Source organism: Pipistrellus hanaki (assembly GCF_964339955.1).
Source record: "Pipistrellus hanaki genome assembly, chromosome: 2".
NCBI lineage: Eukaryota > Metazoa > Chordata > Mammalia > Chiroptera > Vespertilionidae > Pipistrellus > Pipistrellus hanaki.
This window is the reverse complement of record NC_140504.1, coordinates 62,398,137-62,423,035: the sequence shown is the minus strand read 5'-3', so window position 1 is coordinate 62,423,035 and position 24,899 is coordinate 62,398,137. Positions and strand designations below refer to the sequence as shown.

General features: G+C 38.4%; 3 protein-coding genes across 5 annotated transcripts in view; 1 reads left to right on the top strand and 2 right to left on the bottom strand.

Annotated features, from left to right (window-relative positions):
* Positions 1-21,008, top strand: part of LOC311617586 (OX-2 membrane glycoprotein-like) — a 41,363-nt gene extending 20,355 nt beyond the window's left edge. The window contains exons 4-7 of one of the 3 annotated variants that reach the window (XM_084874059.1): positions 14,431-14,469; positions 18,548-18,644; positions 19,704-19,843; positions 20,158-20,389. In XM_084874059.1, the coding sequence (XP_084730185.1) occupies positions 14,431-14,469; positions 18,548-18,644; positions 19,704-19,800 (233 nt within the window). In that variant the 3' untranslated portion in view covers positions 19,801-19,843; positions 20,158-20,389. Of the gene's footprint in view, positions 1-14,430; positions 14,470-18,547; positions 18,645-19,703 lie in introns of all 3 variants that reach the window. The other 2 variants (XM_084874058.1, XM_084874060.1) reach the window with 2 other exon arrangements.
* LOC311617582 (histone-lysine N-methyltransferase SETMAR-like) overlaps positions 1-24,899 on the bottom strand; it is a 485,271-nt gene that overhangs the window by 340,584 nt on the left and 119,788 nt on the right. The window lies entirely within an intron of this gene.
* Positions 8,572-12,598, bottom strand: LOC311616506 (vacuolar ATPase assembly integral membrane protein VMA21). Its single transcript, XM_084871922.1, has one exon. It carries the CDS (start codon positions 12,501-12,503, stop codon positions 12,198-12,200), a length of 306 nt encoding a protein of 101 aa, XP_084728048.1. The 5' UTR covers positions 12,504-12,598; the 3' UTR covers positions 8,572-12,197.

Here is a 24,899-nt window from a genome sequence, read left to right as displayed (position 1 = left end):
TAATCCAAAGAAATCAAACATATGGAGACTAAACAGCATGCTATTAAACAAGGACTGGGTTATCAGAGAAATCAAGGCAGAAATTAAAAACATCCTGGAAACAAATCACAATAACACAACAATCCAAAATCTATGGGACACAGCAAAAGCAGTTTTGAGAGGGAAGTTCATATCCCTACAAGACTAATCAGATGGTGCAAGGTCAGGACTATATGGTGGATGTGGCAAAACATCCCAACCAAGCTCCATTAATTTTTGCCGAGTGACCAAAGATGTGTGTGGCCTTGCATTGTCATGATGGAATACAACACCTTTTCGATTTGTCAATTCGGGCCGCTTTTCTTCAACTGCATTGTTTAATTTCGTTAGTTGTTCAATGTAGACATCAGAATTGATCGTTCGGTTGGGTGGTAAGAGTTCAAAGTAGACAATTCCTTTGTAATCCCACCAAACTGATAACAAAACCTTCTTTTGATGAATATCAGCTTTTGATGTTGTTTGAGTTGGTTCACCTGGCCTGCTCCACGATCTTTTCTGCTTGATATTGTTGTAAACAACCCATTTTTCATCGCCAGTTATCAGTCGTTTTAAAAATGGATCATTTTCATTACGTTTCTTTAGCAAATCACAGCTGCTAATGCGTTGCGTTAACTGTGATTCTTTCAGTTCGTGAGGAACCCATGTATCGAGTTTTTGAACATAGCCAAGTTGTTTTAAGTGATTTTCAATGCATGTATGTGATACATGAAGCTTCTCTGCAATCTCACGTGTTGTACGGTGACAGTCTGAATTGATTATTGCTTTGATTAGGGCGTCATCAACTTCAACTGGACAACCAGAGCATTTTTCATCTTTGAGTGAAAAATCACCAGAACGAAATTTGGCAAACCAATTTTGACACTGCTGTTCTTTTAAGGCTTCGTCACCATAAACAGCACATAACTTTTTATGAGCTTGCGATGCATTTTTCCCTTTGTGGAAATAAAAAAGCAAAATATGACGAAAATGTTCCTTTTGATTTTCCATTTTTCAATGAACGCCAAACGAAAACTACAAAACAGATCAAAAAACTTTTTTTTACTGATTAACAGCTGAATAGCCAACTATCAAATAACAAAATGTGTTTTACATTTGTACTACGTCTGCAAACCTAAAAATTCAACTGAAGCCATATATGTGTGAAACCGCAATTACTTAGTTGCCGTTCTCTTTTGTTAAGGTTTGTCCAATAATGTGGGCTGTGAAAGAATTAACAACTAAAAGAAGCGATACAAAGGGGAAGTTTATTTTACTTTCCAAAAGAGGAAAGGGCTAGTGTATCCATAGTTAATACAGGACAGTAAACAAAGGGTGGCTTCCCTTTTTAAAGACTTATGGCTGCTGTTGCTTGGTAACAAGGAAGGGAAGAGAATTTTGGGCTAAAGTTGATCAGATGCCAGAGTTACAGTTTGTTTGCTCTCCAGGAGATAGTCTGTTAGATGTGCTAGGCATGAAGATATCTTATCAATATTTTTCCCCAGAGAAACCATGATGGTGGCATTGGTGAACACATAAACTGCTGCCTCACACAACAATTTCAAAACTACAGCTAAAAGACAGAAGAGACATCATCCAGACCAACAGGAAATCTGGATGAGTGGAAACTCTACAACTAGAACAAAAAAGAGGGGTGCACGGAGACTCAGAGGAGCTGCAAAAAACTGAGGTACAGAGACACATGTGAGGAGTGAACAGGCAGCTAAGTGCTTGGCTAATTTTCTCTAGCAGGAGGGAGATGAAAGCTCCTGACTGCACTGAACCTAAGCTCTGGGCGAGACCTTGGGGACTCAGACTCATATGGAAGGAGTCTGAATTGTTGGGACATGAGAGAAGCACATGATAACTTAGGAGATCCTTGAAAAGCAGAGGTCTGGAGGCACACATGCAAGTGCCTGCAAAGAGGACTGCAGTGATTACCAAGAAACACTGAGACCTAGGGGCCTCATAGGGCAGAGCTGATGGGAAGCCAAGGTTGTCTGCTCAGCCCTGAGACTCTGCCCCATCCAAGCTGAGCACAGAGGATTTTGCAATTTTGCAATTTTGCAAGTCTTGTCTCATAAGGCTGTCTCCAGCACAGAAGTTCTTCTAAGATAGATACAGCTGATCCTCACAGCCAATAGGCCTGGAGGTCAATTCCTCTCAGTGATACCAACAACAATCAAGACTTAACTACAACAAGGCTGAACACACAGTCCACAAAGGGGTGCACCAAGAGTGTTCACCTTAGGTAACTGGGGAGGCTGAGCCACTGGACCATATAGGACATGTAGCACATAAAGTCATTCTATCAACTCAGGGAAGTAGCGAAAATGAGGAGACAAAGGAACAGATCACAAATGAAAGAAATGGAGGAAAGCAAATGACTGGATATAGAGTTCAAAACCATCGTTATAAGGTTTTTTCAATAATTTCCTAGAAAAGGCTGATAAATTTAGTGAGACCCTCAAGAATATGGTAAAAGAAATTAAACATACACTGACTGAGATAAAAAAAATATTATACAGAGACCTAGCAGCAGATTAGAGGAACGCAAGAATCAAGTCAAAGATTTGAAATGCAAAGAAGCAAAAAACAGTCAGCAAGAAAAGCAAAAAGAAAAAAGAATTCAAGAATATGAAGATAGTGAAAGGAGCCTCTGAGACAATTTTACGCATACCATCATCCAAATTATGGGGGTAGTTGAAGAAGAGAAAAATCAAGACACTTAAAACCTATTTGAAGAAATAATGACTGAAAACTTCCCCTACCCGCTGAAAGAAATAGACTTACAAGTTCAAGAAGTGCACAGAACCTCCAACAAAAGGAATCCAAAGAGGACCCCACCAAGACACATCATAATTAAATTGCCAAGAGCAAAAGACAAAGAGAGAATATTAAAAGCAGCAAGAGAAAAACAGTTAATTACTTACAAGGGAGCACCCATATGATTGTCAGCTGATTTATCAACAGAAACTATGCAGGCCAGATGGGAATGGCAAGAAATATTCAAAGTGATGAATAGCAAGAACTTACAACCAAGATTACTCTATCCAGCAAAGCTAAAATTTAGAATTGAAGATCAGATAAAGAGCTTCACAGATAAGAAAAAGCTAAAGGAGTTCATCACTAGCAAACCAATACTATATGAAATGCTGAAAGGTATTCTTTAAGAAGAGGAAGAAGAAGAAAAAGATAAAGATAAAAATTATGAACAACAAATATGTACCTATCAACAGATGAATCTAAAATTCAAGTGAATTAAAAATCTGATGAACAGAATATACTGGTGAATATAGCAGAATCAGGGACACAGAAAGGGAATGGACAAATAATTCTTGGGGGAAAGGGGTGTGTGGAGTACAGGAAGAGACTGGACAAAAATTCTACACCTGTGGATGAGGACAGTGTGGGGGAGGTAAGGGCATGGGGTGAGGTGGGAATAGGGTGGAGGGGAAATATGGGGGCATAAAAAAGAGGAACAATTGTAATAATCTGAACAATAAAAATTTATTGAATTAAAAATTTTTCCCCAAGCCTGTAAAACATGCTTAGAGCAAAAGTTATAAAGAGTTCAAAACTTATTTGAAGGGGATAGGGCAATATATAAATTGTGGTTGGTTATTTATTTATTTATTTTTTTTGCTTTTTTTTTGTTTGAGACCATGTATTTTTAAAAGTTTTCTTTTTATTTCTTTAAACATATTTGAAATTTTATTTTATAACCTATTTTCAATATCTAAATGTTGGAGTTTTATTTTTCTTTATTGGAATAAGAGAAGGCATCCGATAAAGACTACATTATCTCCTTATGTAGCTGCTTATTTAATCCTGTATTTTGCAATTTTGGAATTTGAGCTCATGATCATGTGGCTTTGAGTGTGAAAAGTGTTTTTATTATAGACACTTAAAAACAGATGATAATTTTTCAAAATGGCAACTGACCTGTCTTCACTCATTATTATGACTGAATGTTTGTATCTCTCCTAAATTTATATGTTGCAATTCTAATCTCAATGTAATGGTATTTGGAGATGGAGCCTTTGGAAGATCAGTGGGTTTTAAGAGTAACCCTCATGATGGGATTAATACCACCTTTTTAAAACTTAACTTTTTATTATGAGAGAATTAAGGATTGCAGTTGTAGGAAAAGATGCAGCTAGATCAAAGGTATCCTTTCCGCAGTTTTCCCGTGATAACATCTTCCAGAAGTATAGCAAAATATCACAACCAGATTTTGACATAGTTATAATTCAATAATCTTATATTCAGATTACCCAGGTATTGTTTGTTTGTATGTACGTGTGTATTGGTTCATGCAATTTTATTAACACACATATGTTTATTATCCATCACCACAGGAAAAGATACAGAATACATTTATTACCACACTAGAGGCCTGATGCATGAAATTTGTGCATGAGGGTGTGTGTCCCTCAGCCCAGCCTGCACTCTCTTCAATCTAAGACCCCTTTATGGATGCCCTACTGCCCTTGCACAATCCAGTATTGCTGGCTCCCAACGGCTTGTCTGCCTGCCTGCCTGATTGCCTCGTAACCACTCCCCTGTCATCCTGATCAACGCCTAACTGCACCATTGCTGGCCAGATTGCCCCTAACTGCCCTTCTCTGCCGACCTGGTCACCCCTAACTGTCCTCTCCTGCAGACCTGGTCTCCCCTCCCAACTGCCCTCCACTACAGGCCTTTTCCCTCCCAACTGCCCTTCCATGCAGGCCTGGTCTGCCACAACTGCCTTCCTTTCCAGACCTAATCACCCTTTACTGCCCTTCCCTGCAGGCCTGATGTCCCCTAACTGCCCTCCCTTGCAGGCCTGGTCCCACCAGACTGTCCTCCCCTGCTGGCCTGATCACCCACAACTTCCCTCCCCTGCTGTCCATCTTGTGGTATCCATCTTGTGTTCTTATGGGGATGGCCATCTTTGACCACATCTTGTGTGGTGGAGTGATGGTCAATTTGCATATTACTCTTTTATTAGGATTCTTCTATTTCACCCCCTATCACTAACCCCTACAACGACTAATCTATTTTCCATCACTATGATTTTGTCATTTCAAGAATGTTATTATAGAAATAGAATCATAGTATATGTAACCTTTCAGGATTGCCTTTTTTTCACTCAGTATAATTCACTGGGGATTCAAGTAAGATGCACCTAAGGATCCTCGTCAATGACAGCAGTTATCACTATGATTTCTGATGTTCTGAGAAGAGTGACCACAGAGCTCTTAAGTAATGTTGAGGTTTTCTTTAGAAACATTTCTCACAGTCATGGGGAAAGGTCATTAGGGTGAAAGAGCTGGTCTTACATGAGAAATCTAATTTAATATTTCAATATCCATTAGTCTTTAGATACCTCCCTACAGTATACCACGGCAGTTCAGGTATTAATTTTCACTTAGTATAGGCTACCATTTGGTCCATATTTTACCCTATAAAATGAATAAACAATTTCAGTCTTTTCTTACCCCACAAGCTACCGCATTCAATCCAGAATCTCTGCTTAATGGACCATATAAATACATTTAGCTTAATTTTATGTTTTTTAAAAATCATTATCCCACAACTTTAATATCAAATTCCACACTTATTCTTAGATTTATAAGTGTATAAATTGGAAAGTTATATAGTGTGTAGTACACTTTCTTGTGGGATACACTTTGTACCTTCTTTTGGACTCTGGCTGGGACTTGTGTCTACTTATAGGTCTATAGCAGAAAGGAGTGAGTCTGGAAGGCCCTGAAAAGAATAGCAATGTTTTTCAAGGCAAATACCTCAAGGAAGGCCATTTGCATTTTTTTTAGGTCAAAGGAGGGTTAACCTCTTCAGACAGGGTTAGAAAGGCTGCTACTTTGGGCAAAGAACACTCAGCAGCATTTAGGGGTTTGAGGTCTCCAACATCATTGGTATCTGTTCATCTATCCCCATTCCAATTTTTAGGATCCCATTTATTCCTCTTAACAGAAGGTAATCTGCAAGCTTGAAAATTTGTGTTGTAATTCAACCATTCACAGAATAAGGTTTATCTTATTTTTCAGAAATCTCAGCCTTGCTGCTATAGGAGATATTTCTTTCAGGGCAGACATTGAAACTTTCTGGTCATTTATACGGAGCTTGAGCTGGGAATCTGATGCTATGATTTCATCTACCTCCCCCACCAGCTTCCCAACCCACTTTTTCCAGTGCAATTAGAAAAAACCAGCTAAAATCATTATACTAGAATGTCCTAAAGTATCAAATACATGGTCACCCAGACCTTTGATAAGTATTTGGTTAGGAGTATCCAATAGTAGTATTTTGTATATCTCTAATGCTGCATCATTCCATAGACTATCACTATTCTCTTTACTACTAGAAATAGAGCCAAAGTTCCCTTAAGTCTAATGAGATTAGATAACCAATTCCAGAAAACTTAGAATCACCTGAGAAATCACACCCTTAAGAATTTGTTCCTCCCCAGAGACATAGAAGCATGAATAGATGGTTGGAAAAGCAGGAGATGGTGGGTGGGAAGAGATTAATCAATAAACTTGTGTGCATATATGTGGTGATGAGGGCAGGGGGTGACTAAAGTAGGCTGGGGGAGGTTAATGGGGGGAAAAGGAGGACATATGTAATAACTTCAACAATAAAGATTAAAAAGAGAATTTGTTCTTCTAGATGTACCACTGCTTTTTAATCCACTCATCTGCTGATGGGCACTTAGGCTGTTTCCAAATCTTACCTATAATAATTTGTGCTTTTATGAACATAGGGTTGTATATATCCTTTCTGACTGGTGATTCTTATTTCTTGGGATATATTCCTAGAAGTGAGATTGTTACAGAGGACCAGAGAAAAACCAAGCCAGGCATAAAGAAAGGGAGTTACATTTTAATTATAATTATGTGCAGGTTCAGAGAAAAATGTGTCTTTCAAATTCTACCCCCCTCCCCCCCCAAAGTAGAGGAAACTTTCCCTATTTATTCTTTTCCAGTCCTTTGTCTCCAAAATTTGGAATGAGACTTCCTGGCCTTCTGAGAAAGAAGGCCTCTGTGCTTGGAAGGGGCCATGAAACCATATCTCAAGGTCTGGCCTGGTGCCAAGACTGGCAGGTCTGACTGGGGCCTAGTTTATGGCCTCTCTGGAATGGGAGTCACATTTTCCTTATTATTTATGCAAGCAAGCGTTTACAGAAAGCCAAAATAGCAGGGTTAAAATTTCAAACAGCAATTTTTATATAAGATGGATGCGCCAAGATTACTAGGGCAAATAGGAGTTCCATTTTTAAATTTTTTTGAAGAAACTTCATATTGTTTTCCATAGTGAATGCACCAGTTTGCATTCCAATCAACAGTGAAGGAGGGTTCCTTTTTCTCCACATTCTCTTCAGCACTTGTTGTTTGTTGATTTGTTGATAGCTTTTCTGACTGGTGGGAGGTGGTACCTCATTGTCGTTTTAATTTGCATCGCTTGGATGATTAGTTACTTTGAGCATATTTTCAAATGTCTCTTGGCCTTCTGTAGGTCATCTTTTGAAAAGTGTCTATTTAAATCCTTTGCCCATTTTTGATTGGATTATGTATCTTCCTTTTGTTAAGTTGTATGAGTTCTTTATAAATTGTTGTATTATGAAGTGGACTTCCTTATCTCTTGTTATGGCCTTCAGTTTGAAGTCTATTTTGTCAGCTATAAGTATTGTTACCTTAGCTTCTTTTAAATTTCTATTTGCCTGAAAGATATTTTTCCATCCCTTTACTTTAGTATGTGTAAGCCCCTCATTCTGAGATGGGTCTTTTGTAGACAACATATATATGCATCATGTTTTCTTATACATTCAGCCACTCAATGTCTTTTCACTCAACATTTAATCCACTTATGTTTAAGATTATTATTGACTAGAGGCCCGTTGCATGAGGATTTGTGCAATAGGTCTTCTTTCCCCTGGCTTCAGGGAATGGTTTTCCCCCAGCACCTGGAACCCAGGCCTTTGCTCTGGCTGCAGTGGAAAAGCCAATTTTCTTCAGTCTTCAGTCTTCAATCTTTGCTCTGCTCCTGTGTGTGCAAATTGACCCACAGCCGAAACCGGTTTGGCTCAGTGGATAGAGCATCGGGTTGTGGACTGAAAGGTCCTGGGTTCGATTCCAGTCAAGGGCATGTACCTTGGTTGCGGGCACATCCCCAGTGGGGGGTGTGCAAGAGGCAGCTGGTCGATGTTTCTCTCTCATTGACGTTTCTAACTCTCTATCCCTCTCAATTCCTCTCTGTGTAAAATCAATAAAATATATTATAAAAAAAATTAATCCAAAATCTTTGTTGGGTTAATTTGCATACTCATTCCTGATTGGCTGATGGATCTAGAGGAGGTTCAGTCAATTTGTATCTTTCTCTTTTATTAGTGTAATTAGGTATTATTTGTAGTCATTTTTATTATTTGTGTCTGTGTTCTTTCTTTTTTTAAGAAAACAATGAGTTTTAATAAAATTACTGTTAATTGAATCAGCACACATCAAAGTGGCATTACAAACACCTTCTTAATGACAAGATGGCAAATTTATACAAATTACAGGCTAGAACATAATGAATACAAAATCCATCCAGATACCATGTAAAAAAAAAAGCATCACATAACAAAAGCAAATATAATTCAAGTGGCTAAAGAACTCAAACCCCGCATTTTGATAATTGCACACAGTTTTCAACGTTAGCGCATCTAAAGCCTGCCCCTGGTCAGGGCACTATTCAAGACTACAGCATCTTCAGTGATTCTAATGATTTTAAAATTCTAACACTTTTAAGCATTGATGTCAAGAGACATCAGATAAAAGGTTCACTATGCAAAACTCAAACAAGAATATGTGAACGTTCTTTGCAAACTGTAAGGTGCTGTGCAGATGTTGTTAACTATTGCTATTATTGTTCAGTGAGATTTCACTGAACCTGAGAAAAAGGAAGACTAGTCTGTGTAACTGACAAATATGACTTGTAGAATATATTAAAAGGAACGTAGATATTACTTTTAAGTACACATAGCAATAAAACTGGCAAGAAAGGTGTGGCCAGGAATGATGGTAACTTTAGGAATTCCAGGCTATTTTAATAAATATATAAGGGTTTAAGCTATTCATAGGTTACAAGTCATAGTTATTATTAGGTTCCCCAAGTCCCTGAAAACAAGTTATTTCTCAGGTGACCCTTTCCCCTTGCAAAAAAAAAAAATGACTATATATATATATATATATATATATATATATATATATATATATTTGTCAAGTTATTAATATACTTTTTTAGTCCAGCCCTTGCAAAATTTATCTTAAATATGAGTTGAGTCTGAATTTAAAAAGTTGTACTTCTAAGGTGGAGGATGCAGAGTGCTCGATGGCAGAGAAATCCACTGACCTAAGACAAGTGACAAAGTCGGCACCATAGCAGAATCATTTATAAAAGGGACCTAACAACACTCTACAACTTTACTGGAGCATGAAGCAATAATCATGAACTGGTCTGGAGATAATACACACCAGATATGGTTGAAACAAGATGTTTCATGTACCTCCAGCTTCCATTTTTCCTTGGGTACTCCTTATTTATTTAACTGTTTTTACTGGTCTCCTTGGGTACTCTAGATATATACATACATTTATGTAAAAATGGGAAATAAACACCAAACAAGTCAATCAGTTGTCTGTATTGGCAAAGATGATGAGATTTTTATGGATAAAACGGTCCAATTATTACAATGCATTTCAGTTGGATTCCCAGGAAACACAGGTGTGTGTTTTGTTTTTTTAATGAAAGGCTTAAATTTCCTCAGTAACAACTCAAAACTGAACTTTGCTGCTACATGTAAAATGATATCCACTTGAAGAGCTAATGACATCAGATGCATTCTACAGCAGACTTTTCAGTTTTCAGCAAAATGAGGAAACGAGATTATATTCTGGGGAGGGGGAAGCAAAAATGGAGGTGAAGTGAAAAAGGTAATGCTTTACTGTAAATGGGGTTAAATCAGTAGCTTGTACTGACATTCAAGTTACACTTCCTAATTGAGGTTATTCTTATAATTAGTTTTCAAACAATAGTGAACATATTCCTAACTTAAAACATTTATAAGGGCTCAATGGTAGCTTTTCTTTTTATACATCCTGAAGTATGTACACTGTGCAACAGAAAACCAGTGAAAAATAAACCTATATGTCAAATACCATGTTATTTCAACAGCAGCACACTAACGAGATAACAGTTGAAACCCCAGGGGGAAAAAATTAACTCGTTTGAAAACAAGTCTATACTGTAATAATCCTAAATATTAATACTAGCATCAAAGTCTACATTTCAAACACTTGGTACTTTTTCCAAGAGGAAGTTACAACTGCTTGAATCCCTGGTTTAAATACTTGCAGAAAAATACCCATATAATTATCTACTCAGCAAATGTAGGAAACAAAATAATCAACATGGGACATTAATATTTTACAAACAGCATAATATCCCAAAAGTATAAGAAAAAACATTGCCATTATAGAAAAAGAAATTAAGTGGACAACAATTCTAACTGCAACATTCTAAAAGTGGAGACCATCTAGAAATCTACCACATAATACCCCAGACTCAAACAGGGGCATTCTATAATTTTATATTAAATTTGTACAATTTTGTACTAAAACTGTAGTCTTTTTTTTTTTTTTAAAGAGAAAGCACTTTACATTTAGAATAACTGCTAATAGAAGACAATAAACTATAGACAATATTTAACTCTAAGCAAGAATACAATTCTGCATTAAAAATAGGGGTGAACAAACAAATTGGTAATGACAAACACAGCAAGAGCCATTGTATTAGTAATTAACAATAACAGGACATTTGAACAATGATATACCTACTTGAGACACCTACCTGAAAGAAAAAAGGTACAATGTAGTTTTTCTGTTTTTTAGAAAATGGCCACTAATCACTCATGAAAAAATGCAAATAGCTGTCAGGAAAAGTTGGCGGAATCTGAACTTATTCTAAACTTTTAGTGAGTATCGAACTAGCATTAAGAAATGCATACAAGATGTAAACCAAAGTAGTGGTTATCTCCAGATGGCAAAATTACAGGGTAAATTTTCTCCCTCTTTTTACATGCATTTTCTGGGTTTGTTTTCAGATTGCATACAAGTAGTACCAAGTTGCTAGAAAGAACCATACACTAAAGATACTAAAATAAAAACACAGGTCTTTTTCTATCAGAAAGGGCCTCGAGAATTACCTAATTATATACATCTGGGATTTATTGACTCTGATTGAAAAGACTAAACTAGAAATCCCAAGAATACCTCCTGGGTGATAAAAACAATCTATTTTCAGAATTGTTCCCATTCCCTAAGTATGCAAAAATAAGCATTTAAATGTAAATTCCTATCATATAAAGTATAAAAAAAAAAAACAGTAGAAAAAAACAAATTTAAAGGCAATTTACACAAACCTGGTAATTAACGCATAACTTCATCGTTGAACAAGAGCAAAACAGCTTATTAAAGAGTTGATGTGAAAGCACAGGCTGGCCTGCAGGGAGGCAGCTAGCTCTGCTTTGCTACCGAGATCCCTTGATAAATCAGTTCGTGTAAAATGGATGGAATTCAGCCTAGTTTTCCCATGAAATAATGTAAGGAAAGGTTCCTATTGACTAGGGATTATACTTTTTTTGAAAATTCTCAGTGACATTCAGAAAAATTCCAGCATTAACAATTTAAGCAATTTTCCATAGGAATTTACAGACCAAAATCCAATGACCTGGTACTTTCATGATAGGGAAAGTATTTCAACAAAAGATAAAGTTTAGATTTGCTTCAGTGTGTGCCTTATTAATATATCCAGAAAAGTAACATTCAAAGCCAACTACAAGAAAAAATGCTACAGAACATTGTTGTTGTAAAATATTCCCAGAATAATGCGTAATTAAACATAATTATTTGCCACCAATTTAATTTTTCCAAATTTTCATTTGAAAATGAGAGGCTTATAGTTAAAATAGATGATGCAAACCACTGTATCAGAAAGATCAAAATTTACACTAGTCAAATGTGACTCATTAAGGATGGATTTTAATATGTTCTTTCACCATTATTGAAACAATCAGTATCCTGGATGCATTTGCCATTTTTAAGACAACATAACACTATCAAAAGGTGTTGTTCACTTTAATCCTGTTTGCCTTCACGCCACTGTCGTGAACCTTCATTCCAGGCCACATAGACAAAGAGGGCCAGCACCACGTGGACAGCAACCACAGCAACAATAGCAGCATAAAAATAGCTATCCCTGTTGGACATCCCAAAGGCACCTTCAAAAACATAAGATTTAGTGGTGAAATACAACCCAATAGGTACAGTGATCATCAAAGCTGTGAAGAACAGCAGAGTCTTCAGGGTAGATGCCAATGAACTCTCATTTCTGACGTCGGGCAGCTGCAGCGCGTTCAGCGCCGCTTTATCAATGCGCTCCATGGCGTCGCCACCCGCAGCAGGTCCCCGCAAACGGCCCGGCCTCAGCGGCCACTCTCAATTGGTTTAAACCGCGAGCGGTAGAGGATGGCGGCGACGGAAGTCTGTGTCTGTGTTCTTTCTTCCATTTCTATTACTTCTTTTAACTACAGTCCCTTTAGCATTTCTTGCATTGCTGGATTGGTAGTGATAAACTCCCGTAGCTCCTTTTTTGCCTGTGAAGCTCCTGATTTCTCCTACAATTTTGAATGACAGCCTTGCTGGATAGAGTATTCTTGGAATCAGTCTCTTGCTTTGCATCACTGTATACTTCATTTCATTCCTTTCTGGCCTGATGTTTTTCTGTTGAGAAATCATTTGATAGTAGAATAGGAGATCTCTTGTAGGTAACTCTCAACCTCTTTGTAGCAACCTTTAAAATTCTTTTCCATTAACGTTTGCCATTCTAATTGTGATGTGTCTCTTTGTGGGTCTTTGGTATTATCTTGTTTGGGAGTCTCTGTGCTTGTGTGACTTTTTTTGCCCCAAGTCAGGGAAGTTTTCTGTCATTATTTCTTCAAATAGTTTGTCTAATCCTTGTTTCTCTTCTTATAGTTCTGGCACCCCTATTATATGTATATTGCTTCATTCTATGAATTCCCAAAGCTCCCTTAGTCTCTTTCCCTGCTTTCTAATTTGTGTTTTCTGCCCTGTCTTCTAAGTTACTAATTCAGCCTTCCACTTCTTCTAGTCTACTGTTGAAATCTTCCATTGTGTTTTTATCATAGCTATTTCATTCTTTATTTCCTCTTGAGTCTTACATAAGTTGTTGATTTTCTAGCTTTTTTAAGAATTGTATGACTCTTACCCTGAATTCATTTTCTGAAATATTGCTTGCTTCCTTTTCTTTTAGTGCCTTCTCTGGCAATGCCTCCCTTCTTTTTTCTTCTCCCTTTGGAAGTTGTTTCTTTGTCTCCCTATTTTTGTTCTCACTTAAGGTCCAGGTGCTGAGTCATAAGAGGCCTGTGACTGAAGTGGTGAGCTTGGTGGGAGGGTCATGCATTCTGAGACTCATTGCCTCCATTCATGTGGATGCACAAAGTCCAGGACCAAAGAAGCAGGCCAGTGGAGGGGACCTCACTCTGGGGCTCACAGGAGCCCATGGCCAAGGAGGCTGGAGTCCCAGTGTCTGTAGGTCTGCATCTAAGGTAGCAGTTCTTTGTCTGGAGTGGCCATAGGGTCCAAATTGGTGTCTGAGGCCAGGCTGGGTGGTGGTGAGGATGGGCTCCTAATCACAGCAGCTGTCCATTTCAAGATGGCGTGGTTTCTGACAACATTGTAATTTTTAATAATCTGCTTCCTCGCCTGGACCTTAAGCTCTTGGAGAAAAGAAGTATTGTTTACTGTAGTATTTATATGTCTAGCAAGTAATTTGCCAGTACTTGCTTCTCAAAACATTTTTATAGCAATTCCCACTTAGAGTTTGCCTTATGAAATTTGAAGTTGATAGATAGTTGTTCACATAATGTGATTTCAACAATATTTAGGAAAATCCTTTTTTGTTTCCATGCCAGTATGTAATCAACATAGTGCTTCTAAACTTTTTCTTTGTATGCATTGGTTCCTAAAGAGTCTGTAGTAGATAATTAAAATCCGTTCTTCCCCACAAAGATAGACTAAATGCATATAAGTCTGGGAGAAAAAAATTCTCTGATTTGAATACCAAGACAGACAGTAGGGCCTTAAGTAGGAGTATAACAAACAGGCAGGAATATCTGGTCACAAGTTCATACTGGAGTAAATTTTTGAAATTATTGTTTGCCTGTCATTATCTGTGTCTTAATTGACAATTGCAATACAAAGGTGGCTTTAAGAATGTGAAAAAGTTGTGGTTTTTAATAGAAGTCAGAAATGCTTATATACATATATTTCTCTCTTTACCCCATTTTAGAGTTCATAAGTGCATCCAGCAACTCAACACAGCAAATAAGTATGAACTCTTGCAGTCTGGGTAATGTTCATTTTTAAACGATAATTCTAATAAGAGAGTACTTGATGGCTGTATCATTTTTACATTTTAGGAGTTTGAACCATCATGTGTGCATTTATAGACTGTATTGTCTAAAAAAAAAAAAAAAAGCCTTTTATTCTTGGCCAGGTGGTTCAGTTACTTGGAGCATCTTCCTATATCCAAAAGGTTTCAGGTTTGATTCTAATTAGGGCACAACTCTCTGTTGCAGGTCAATGCTCAGTCAGGATTATATGGGAGGAAATTGACCAATCAATTGATCAATATTTCTCTCTCACATTGATGTTTCTATCTCTCTCTCTCATCCCTTCCCTTCCTCTCTAAAACATTAAATAAAAACATATTCTCTAGTAAGGAATTAAGAAAAACTGCTTATGTTTAAGGTTGTTGGTCAATTTTTCATTCTGAAATTATTTCTGTGCTTATTTAGTACTATTTGAAGAATTTTATCACTGAAAAAAAAACAATTTTCAAAATATTTTTCATTCAATTTTTAAAACCTAATTTATTACTCTAAAATTCTTTAAAAAGGTAGATCTTAATGGATGTTTGTAACATGTTTTCTGTAACCCCTACCCAGCCCTACAGTCTCCCAATCTTGCCATTAGAGTTAACTTTTTCCCTTGCATTTTAAAAAGTTATTTTTATGATATGTTACATTAAGCATTTCATGAAAAAATAGTTACAATGATTTCAAAATGCATTCAAAATAAACGTTACTTTTCTACTATAAATATATTTTTAAAAAATCACAATTCACATTTGTTTAATTTATATATAGGGTGTCCCCCCAAAGTGTATACAGACACTTTGAATAATTATAAAGATAGTGTTTAGCTAGAAGAGATAAACGAGGGGAGGAAGGGGACATATGTAATATTTTCAACAATAAAGATTTAATTTAAAAAGGAGTATTTATTAAACTACATTTCATTTTCAAAATTGAGCAAAAGCTGTTACAGTATATACTTTTTTTGGACACCCTGTGGAAGAAATGATTAGACTTCTGATTTAATAATGCAAAACTATAATCTTTAATATATAGTTCATGCCATTTAATAAAACTTCACATTTTCTTAAGGTTCATCTATAATATATAGGTCTAGTTTTATATTATGTCCATGAACTATTGTTGATAATCATAATTATAACCTTTGTTAAACTTAAATTGCAATAAAAAAAATGTAAAATGTATTCAGAATGCTATACAGAAAGAAGTTAGTTCATACATTCTCAGAATCCCAGTGGATGCCTGAAACAACAAATAGTGCTCAACCCTACATATGCTGTTTTTTTCCTATGCATATACACCTATAATACAGTATAATTTATAAATTAGGCACAGCAAGAGATTAACAACAGTAAATAATCATATAACAATGTACTGTAATAAAAGTTATGCGAATGTGATCTCTCAAAATATCTAAGCACTTATCACATACTTAACTGTAACCGTTATCCTACCTAATAAAAGAGTAATATGAAAATTAACCATCCCTCAGCCCCACAAGCCACGCCCACCAGCCAATCAGAGCGAGTATGCAAATAAACCCAGTCAAGATGGCTACAGCCACAGAGAGCAGGAGGGAGGTATTTCCCTGGCCAGGCAATGGAGGAAGCCAAGCTTTCTGCCTGCCCTTGCCGACCTAAGCCTCCACTCCAGGCTATAATTATGGAAGGTAAACAAATCCAAACAGAAATGGCTGCCACCATGGAATAATCAGGAGGCTTGGCTCTGCTCCAGGCTACAAAGTTTCAATTATATTGTAGAAGGTAAATATATCCCAGATACCAGGTCCTCCACTTGGGTCACTGTGGGGCTTGGCCGGCCTGCAAACCAACACAGGCCCCTCGCTCAGGCCACCTCATGCTCCAAGGGAACCCCCACCCTGATCCGGGACACCCTTCAGGACAAACCAGCTGGTCCCCACCCATGCACCAGGCCTCTATTCTATCTAATAAAAGAGTAATATACAGAGTGATCATCACTCCAACAGACAATATGGCTGAACCCATGTGGTCAAAGATCCTGCCCCTATGTGGACACAAGATGGACAGCAGGGGAGGGTAGTTGGGAGGCACCAGGCCTGCAAGGGAGGGCAGCTGAGAGGGACCAGGTCTGCAAGGGTGGGCAGTTGAAGGCAATCAACCCTGCAGGGGAAGGCAGTTAGGGGTGACCAGGCTGGCAGAGGAGGGAAGTTGGGGACAAACAGGCTGGCAGGGGAGCATTAGACATCAATCAGGCTGCCATGGGAGTGATTAGGAGGTGATCAGGCTGGCAGGCAGAAGCGGTTAGGGGCAATCAGGAAGGCAGGCAGAAAAGCAGTTGGAAGCCAGTAGTCCTGGATTGTGAGAGGGATGTCCCAGATTGGAAAGAGTGCAGGCTGGGCTGTGGAACAACCCCTCCCCTGCCCCCATGCACAAATTTCATGCACCGGACCTCAAGTGTCTAAGGTGTGACAGCAAAACTAGCACATTTTTTTTTTCTTCTTCACAACTTCATGAATAGAAGGGTTATTCTTACCATAGACCTCAGCAACCTCAGCATATGATTTTTTTTTTTTCCTTATTGAGAACATTCCATGTTAGGGTTGCTGAAGGAGGTATGCATGAGGCCAAAAATGGTAAAGAATTATACATTTATTAGATCATCTGTAAACCAGATGGGCTGAGCCCCAACATGGCACCAGCACCCAGGGATGGGGAGTCAGAGATTTTAAAGGATTCTAGATGAGCTTTTTTGGCTGGAAATTCTCTGGGTGGGTCCAGATCCTGTGCAAGTCCAGAGGGGAAAGTTACAGGTCTTTGCAAATAGAATGTGTAAGAGAAAGAATGTCGGTTGTGAAATTATCTAAAGGTCAGTTTCCCAGGGGAGGGAGTATTGATTCCATTATTTAATCAGACTTAACAATTCCTTTGTACTTAAAGAGAGCACCTTATAGTTTATCTTTGGCATATTCTTGTTGCCAGCATCACTACTCTTGCACTTGGGCCATTATAAACTAATAAGGGTTCCTTGAACACAAGCACTAAGAAACCTTGAGTGTGGATATGATAACCGTGATGGCTCCTGAGTGACCAGTGGGCAGGTAGGTAGCACTGGACAAAGGGGTGATTCACATCGTAGGCAGAGAGAAGTGGGATGGAGAAAACAATGTGAAACAGCTTGAGGTTTCATCATGTTACTCAAAACAACACACAATTTAAAACGTATAAATTGTTTAATTCTGGGATTTTTCATGAAATATTTTCAGACTGCTGTTGACCTCTGGTAACCGAGATTGCAAATAAAGGAGGGACTACTGTAATACAATTTACAAACACTGTAGTCCACATAGCTACAGTAAAAAGTGTTGATACTTACAATTTTATAATTTGTTTTTCCTTAAGAGTACAGGCTCTGGAATCAGAACTGACTTTGCTTCCCTGTTTTGCCACTTTCCATCTTAGGAGAATTTTTTATTTTTATTTTTTTGACATCCCAGAGCTCTTATTTTCCCATTTGTATCTGATAACTGAGTTATCCTAGTTGATGTAAATAATCCATAATTATAAGTATTTGAATATAAATCTCAAATACTAATAATTATGATTACAAATTTATTGTTAGAGGATATTAAAAAGTCTTTGGAAATTCCATTTAGTAAATGGGCAATATTTCTTCAAGTGACTATGTTATATTTACTTTGTTTAAAATTTTTTAGATACCTAAATCTAGGTGAATATTTAGGTGCTTACATTTTTTTTTTACTTGAGAGTAATAGCATGGTATTAAGTATTGTCTGTCTTCAATTTCAATATGCAAGAGTATATTCTTTCATAAACCAGGATATAGCAAATAATTTCATAACATCAATTTGAATGTAAAAAAAGTCAAAATGGCAGTACAATATATAGTAAGAAGTACAGTCACAAAGAACATGTTTGGGGCAATCCACTTGGGTCCCCTCCCTGCAGCAGGGAACTTTTCTGTAATAAAACTTTGCTTTCATTCAAAACAAACAAACAAAAAACCATGTTTCTGGTTTGTGTTTTTCAGGTACTCCTGTCTCTTCTTGCATTTGGCTGGTAATTTTTCTCTGTATTTTACTACCAGTAGTACCTATCATCCTTTATATCATTCGGAGAAAGAAAGAGTAAGTTGTATTACTACCCTGTTTCCCCTAAAATAAGACAGTGTCTTATATTAATTTTTGCTCCCAAAGATGCGCTAGGTCTTATTTTCAGGGAATGTCTTATTTTTTTATGAAGAAGTACAAGTTACCAAGAGACATGAAAAAAAAAAAAATGCTCAACATCACAAATCATCAAAGAGATGTAAATTAAAAGAGCAATAAGGTATCACCTCACACATACCAAAATTGTTATCATTAATAAATCAGCAAACAACAAATACTGGTGAAGATGTGGAGAAAAAGGAATGCTAATACACTGCTGGTGGGAATGCAGACTGGTGCAGCCATTATGGAAAATAGTATGGAGTTTCCTCAAAAAATTAAATATGGAACTGCCATTTGATTCAGTGATCCCACTTCTAGAAATATATCCTAAGAAGCCTGAAATGCCAATCAAAAGAATATATGCACTCATATATTAATAGCAGCATTATTTACAACAGCCCAAGTGCTCATCAGTAGATAAGCTCTTCTTTTTTGATAAAAATTTATAGCTGTTATTAATAGTTTAGGAACAGTTCTGATTTTGTAAATTAAGTTGTGTTTGAAAACTTGGCTAAATTCTATTAATTCAAAGTTTTTCTGTTGATCTAATGGTTTTGTAGATAATCATCTTTTTCAGCACATAATAACATTTTTGCTTCTTTCCAATCCTTATGCCTTTTTAATATAGAATATCATAAACAACAATTATATTTGTCTTGTTTTGAATTTAAGGACCATGTCTAAAATTAGTCTAAGTATGATATTTTGCTATTAAGGATATTATCAAGTTTAAAAAATGTTTTACTATTTCCATTTCCTGTGGCTTTCTCATATATAGATTGTTGAACTTATTTTTTTTGTACTGGTTGAGATGATTTTATGGATTTTCTATAGGTGTTCACTAATACAATAAATTAGATTGACATATTTTCTAATGTTAAACCATTCTGGGAAGTTTGTTTATCAGTAAAGCTGGAGTATAACTTTATTTTTTTGAATTTTTTTCTGACTTTCAAACAATTTTTTATTTTTTAGATGGAAAGGAAGAAAGAGAGAGAGAAATGTGGATGTGAAAAAGAGACGTCGATCAGATTTCTTCGCCATGTGCCACACTCAGGAATCAAACCCATAGCCTGTGCATATGCCTCCACCAGGATTGAACCAGGGATCTTTAGGTCAGCGTTTTTCAACCGCTGTTCCGCGGCACACTAGTGTGCCGCGAGATGTTGCCTGGTGTGCCGTAGGTGCAGACAAGACAAGAATTTTATAATTTTTCACTATTTTGTTTACTTAATATTTCATAATAAAGTAATTATAAAATACTTTCTTTGTGTTTATTTGATTCCTATTCAAGAGAATTACTTTATATATAGTCAATATAGGCACAGAGTTAAATTTTTTAACATTTTCTAATGGTGGTGTGCCTCGTGATTTTTTTCATGAAACAAGTGTGCCTTTGCCCAAAAAAGGTTGAAAAACACTGCTTTAGGTTCACAAGATGACGCTAAACCAACTTAGCTACACCACCCATGGTTGAAAATTAAGATTTTAATTAAAAATTTTGAAATTGCCGAAACCGGTTTGGTTCAATGGATAGAGCGTGGGCCTGCAGACTGAATGGTCCCAGGTCCGATTCAGGTCAAGGACATGTACCTTGGTTACGGGCCCATCCCCAGTAGGGGGTGTGCAAGAGGCAGCTAATCGATGTTTCTCTCTCATCGATGTATCTGACTCTCTATCCTTTTCTCTTCCTCTCTGTAAAAAATCAATAAAATATATTAAAAAATTTTTTTTTGAAATTAATACTAGCCTCAAAAAAAGTTTACTCATTTAGTATTTCTTTTTCTTAGAAACATATATAAGAGAGATGTTTCTATTCCTTAACAATCTTCTAAGTCTATAGATTTTTTTTGGCAAGATAATTTTTCTTAATTGAAACTTGGTGGCTATATATATATATATATATATATATATATATATATATATATATACTAGAGGCCTAGTGCATGAAATTCATACACTGATAGGGTCCCTAGTAGCTGTGGCCTCCCTCCCTTCCCCTGGTTTGCTCCACCCCCTGGTCAATTTCCCAGAGGAACCCCCTGTTAAGGGGACAATTTGCATACTACACTTTTATTATATAGGATTACTTGGCTAAAAGAATAAAATCTTACAATTTGTGACAATGTGGATGAACCTAGAAGGTGTTATGCTACGTGAAATAAATCAGGCAAAGAAAGACAAATACCATGTGATTTCGCTTACACTAGAGTCCACATGCACAAAATTTATGCAAGGGCCTCTGCCGAGGTCCCCACCCACTGAGGCTTTGTCCAGAAGGAAGGACGTCCAGAAGGACATCCAGTCTAATTATTATAGACATGGAATCTAATGAACAAAATAAACTGATGAACAAAATAGAAATGGACTCATAGTTGCCAGAGGGGAGAGGATTTGGGGGATTGGGTGAAAAGGTGAAAGGATTAAGAAGTACAAATTGGCAGTTACAAAATAGTCACTGGGATCTAAAATACAGCATAGGGGTGTTGTGGGGTCAAATCTTGGGTTCAAAATAATACCACTGGAGACTGATGATTGAATAAATGCTTGCTTGCTTTTTTAATCAATCATCAGCCTCTGGTGGTCTTATTTTGAACCCAGGGTTTGACCCCACAACATTTGGAGGCCCCAGCGAGATACCCGAGAGAAAGGAGAGAGGGACTCCCCAGAAGGGTCAGGAGGCTCTCCCTCCTTTTTGGGACCTTAGCCAGAGACAGAAGCTGCAAGGATTTATTGAAATCAGGGAGACCAGTCACAGGAGGTAATACGCCCAGGTTCTGGTTGAGATCTCAAGGATAAGACTCTTGGGAGGGCTGGTCGTGGCATAACCTCCAGACTCTGGCTGAAGGACACTACGGTGTCCTTGGCCCCAGGTGTCCGGACTGGTTGTCTTGTGTTTTGTCATGTTTGTGTCAGGACTATTTGTTTTGTGTTTTGGTCTTCGTCAAAATGGGTCAAGGTTTGTCTGGGTCTCCTATACAATGTTTTTTGAAAAATTTTCAGCACTTCAAGAAAAGGGTGGACAACTATGGCTCTGATGTTAATGCTTTTGATTTAAGCACTCTCTTCCCCAGGTCAACGCCAGACTGTAAGATAACTTTCCCCTCACAGTTTCTGGAGTATTAGTCTTGTTTCCTTTGTCCAACATGAGTGCTGTTTCTGTTTTGCTGAAACACTGTAATAGTACTTGTTTACTGAAAGGATATAAATACAGATGTTTGTTTGATATTTTGTTTGTCTGCCTCGGTATAATTATTTGTTCATGTAAGTGTGAAAATCTGTGAGAAAGAAAAAAAAAGAGAAAGAAAGAAACCTTTAATTTGTTTAAGGCTGAGTGCTCTGACACATAGCAAACCGCCCCCAGTGGCCTCTGGGATTCCTTTTTGCCAGGGGTGCTTTGCTCTCTGTCAGAGGGGAATTGGCCCACCTAACAAAATTCTGTCTATGTTTATTAATTTAAAGGTATAAAGTTGTAAAAATTGTGGTCCAAAAGGTTAAAAGCAGGGACCGAATTCTAAAGTTAACTATTTACAAGAAGGAAGCTTGAGCTGGCAAAGTCACCAAGTCTGCCCAGCAAGCTCAAAAAAACAAACAAAAACGAAATGAGTCTTATTTCTGACACCTGCTGCCACCCAGTCTTGATCACTGGTGGAGAAATGGTCTCAGAACTGTTTGTCTCAATTGGCCATTTAAGTTTGATGTGATTAATTATTGCAGTACATTGTAAAATATTTAGAAGGAAAATATTTTGTGGGCCACATGGTCCTTGTGTGTGTGTGTGTGTGTGTGTGTGTCAACTCTTAAGTTATAGTTTTAAAATCAGTAGGATTAATGGAAACACACTCAAGAAGAGGAGCTTTTCAGAAAGGTCAGGGAGTCTGATTGCCGTGTAGGGGTCACCAGTTCCCCCCACGCCACCTTTGTCGGCAGGAGGCAAGCGATTTTCCCAGCAGACTGCCGGATGAAAACGCCTCGCTGCCTCAGTGGGAGCACCTCCTTCGCCACCCGGGACCCGAGCCGGGCTCCCTGTCTCCACCTACCTGGCATCCATCCTCTCCAGGAGTTGTTTTGAGTAGCTGGAGGTGGCGGCAAGGAGGGAATTCCCTTGTGACCCCCTGCACCCCAGTGAGACCCAAGAACCCCTGGTGATTCCTTGGACACTTTTCACCATGTTCTGTTAGGGGCTTAAAGGTGCAGCTAGAAATTCTCCCATTCCCCTTTTCAGGCTGATCAGAATCTGAGATCCATATCTGTAGGGAAAATGTGGCATTTTAAATTTCAAGTGGCTGGAGGCCTGGGAACAGGGTACTGGACCTGCTCCCTTCTCACTCTGCCTTTTTCTAAATATTTTTAAATAACAAAAAAAAAAAAATTGAGGCATGGTTATGCATTTTTGAAGAAAAAGCCAGCAGCAAATAGGAAGGAATTAGTATGCCTATTGTAGGAAGCAGGGGCACTGAAAGAGAGAATGTCCTGGCAGGTTAGCTAGAGAAGCAAAAAGGAGACTCAGACTCCAAGGGTTTTTAACTTAGAGGAAGAGGACTGACAGGACCGGGGCTCCTGTCCATTAAGCCCCCAGGGTAACCTTACAAATGGAGGGCAAACCTATTAGTTTCCTGGTGGACACTGGGGCAGCCTATTCGGTCTTGACAGAGCTGATGGCACCCGTAACCTCCAAGAAGACATCAGTCCAGGGAGCTACCGGACAAACTGCCTGTTTTCCTTGGACATCAAGAAGGACTGTGGACCTCGGAAGGAGCACATACTGGGGGAACTCAGATGCTGAACTGGACCAAAGTGGAACAATAGGACTTTGAGGAGCTAAAGAAGGCTCTCATCCCAGCTCCTGCCCTAGCCTTGCCAGTTGTCACGAAGCCCTTCCACCTCTATGTGAGTGAGGTAAGGGGCATTGCCAAAGGGGCTCTCACTCAGACTCTAGGTCCCTGGAAGAGACCTGTGGCCTATCTGTCTAAGAGACTAGACTCTGTGGCAGCAGGGTGGCCCACGTGCTTCTGGGCAGTGGCCACCACAGCATTGCTAGTAAAGGAGGCAGATAAGCAAACTCTGGGCCAGGAGCTAGCCCTGATAACACCCCATGGTGTGGAGGCCCTCCTTCGAGGTGCTCCAGAGAGATGGATGTCAAACACCAGAATCACCCAGTGCCAAGTTCTTCTCCTGGACCAGCCCTACATCCGGTTGCATAAGACAATGGCCATCAACCCTGCCAGCCTACTTCCAGATGATCCAGAGGAACCCATTTATGACTGCATAGAGGTAACAGACCCAGTACAAACAGCTCACCAAGACCTGACAGATGTCCAGCCATCATCACCAGGTGAGGTACTGTTCATGGGTGGGAGCAGTTACGTTCAGGATGGGATCCGATATACAGGGACAGCGGTAGTCACCCTGGACCACACCATTTGGGCACACTTCCTGAACAGGGGAACATCAGTAAACTTTTGGCCTTAATCCAAGCCTTTCAATCGGGACACTGTATGCCATCCACCGAGAAAGAGGGTTACCAACTTCAGCCAGAAAGGACATTAAAAATAAGGAAGAAATTTTTACCTTATTGGAGGCCATCTGGCTCCCAAAGGCAGTTAAATCAGAAAGGGGAGACAATTGAAGCCGGAGGAAATAGAGCCAAAGACCAAACTGCTAAGGAAGATGCCCCCAAACCAGTGGGGTCTTATACAAGTCTTAGTAACCCTGCCAGACCCCGACCTATGATGGACCCCCTCTTACATCAAACAAGAGGAGGAATTGGCAGAACAGAACCAAGCCATCAAAAGATCAGATGGTTGGTGGACCCTACCAGATGACAGAGTGTTGGCTCCAGAGGCTCTAGGTTGGACGTTAGTTGCCCAGTTACACCAGGTTACCCTCTCAGCGACACCAAGACTTCTGAACTTCTGTGAGACAGATACTACCAAGCTTAGATAAGATAATTAAAAGCATAGTCACTAGAAGTACTGTCTATGCACAGGTAAATGCTAAGCAAGGTAAGAGGGTCCCCCTGGAAATTCGGGCCCCAGGGAAATTCCCCAGGAGAGCATTGGGAAGTGGATTTCACAGAGATTAAGCCACCAACATTAAAGTATAAGTACCTGCTAGTTTTTATAGACACCTTCTCAGATTAGGTTGAAGCATACCTCACTAGGACAGAAA

Coding starts and splice junctions, on each gene's coding strand:
- LOC311616506 (XM_084871922.1), bottom strand. CDS start 12,503: ATGGAGCGCATTGATAAAGCGGCGCTGAACGCGCTGCAGCTGCCCGAC.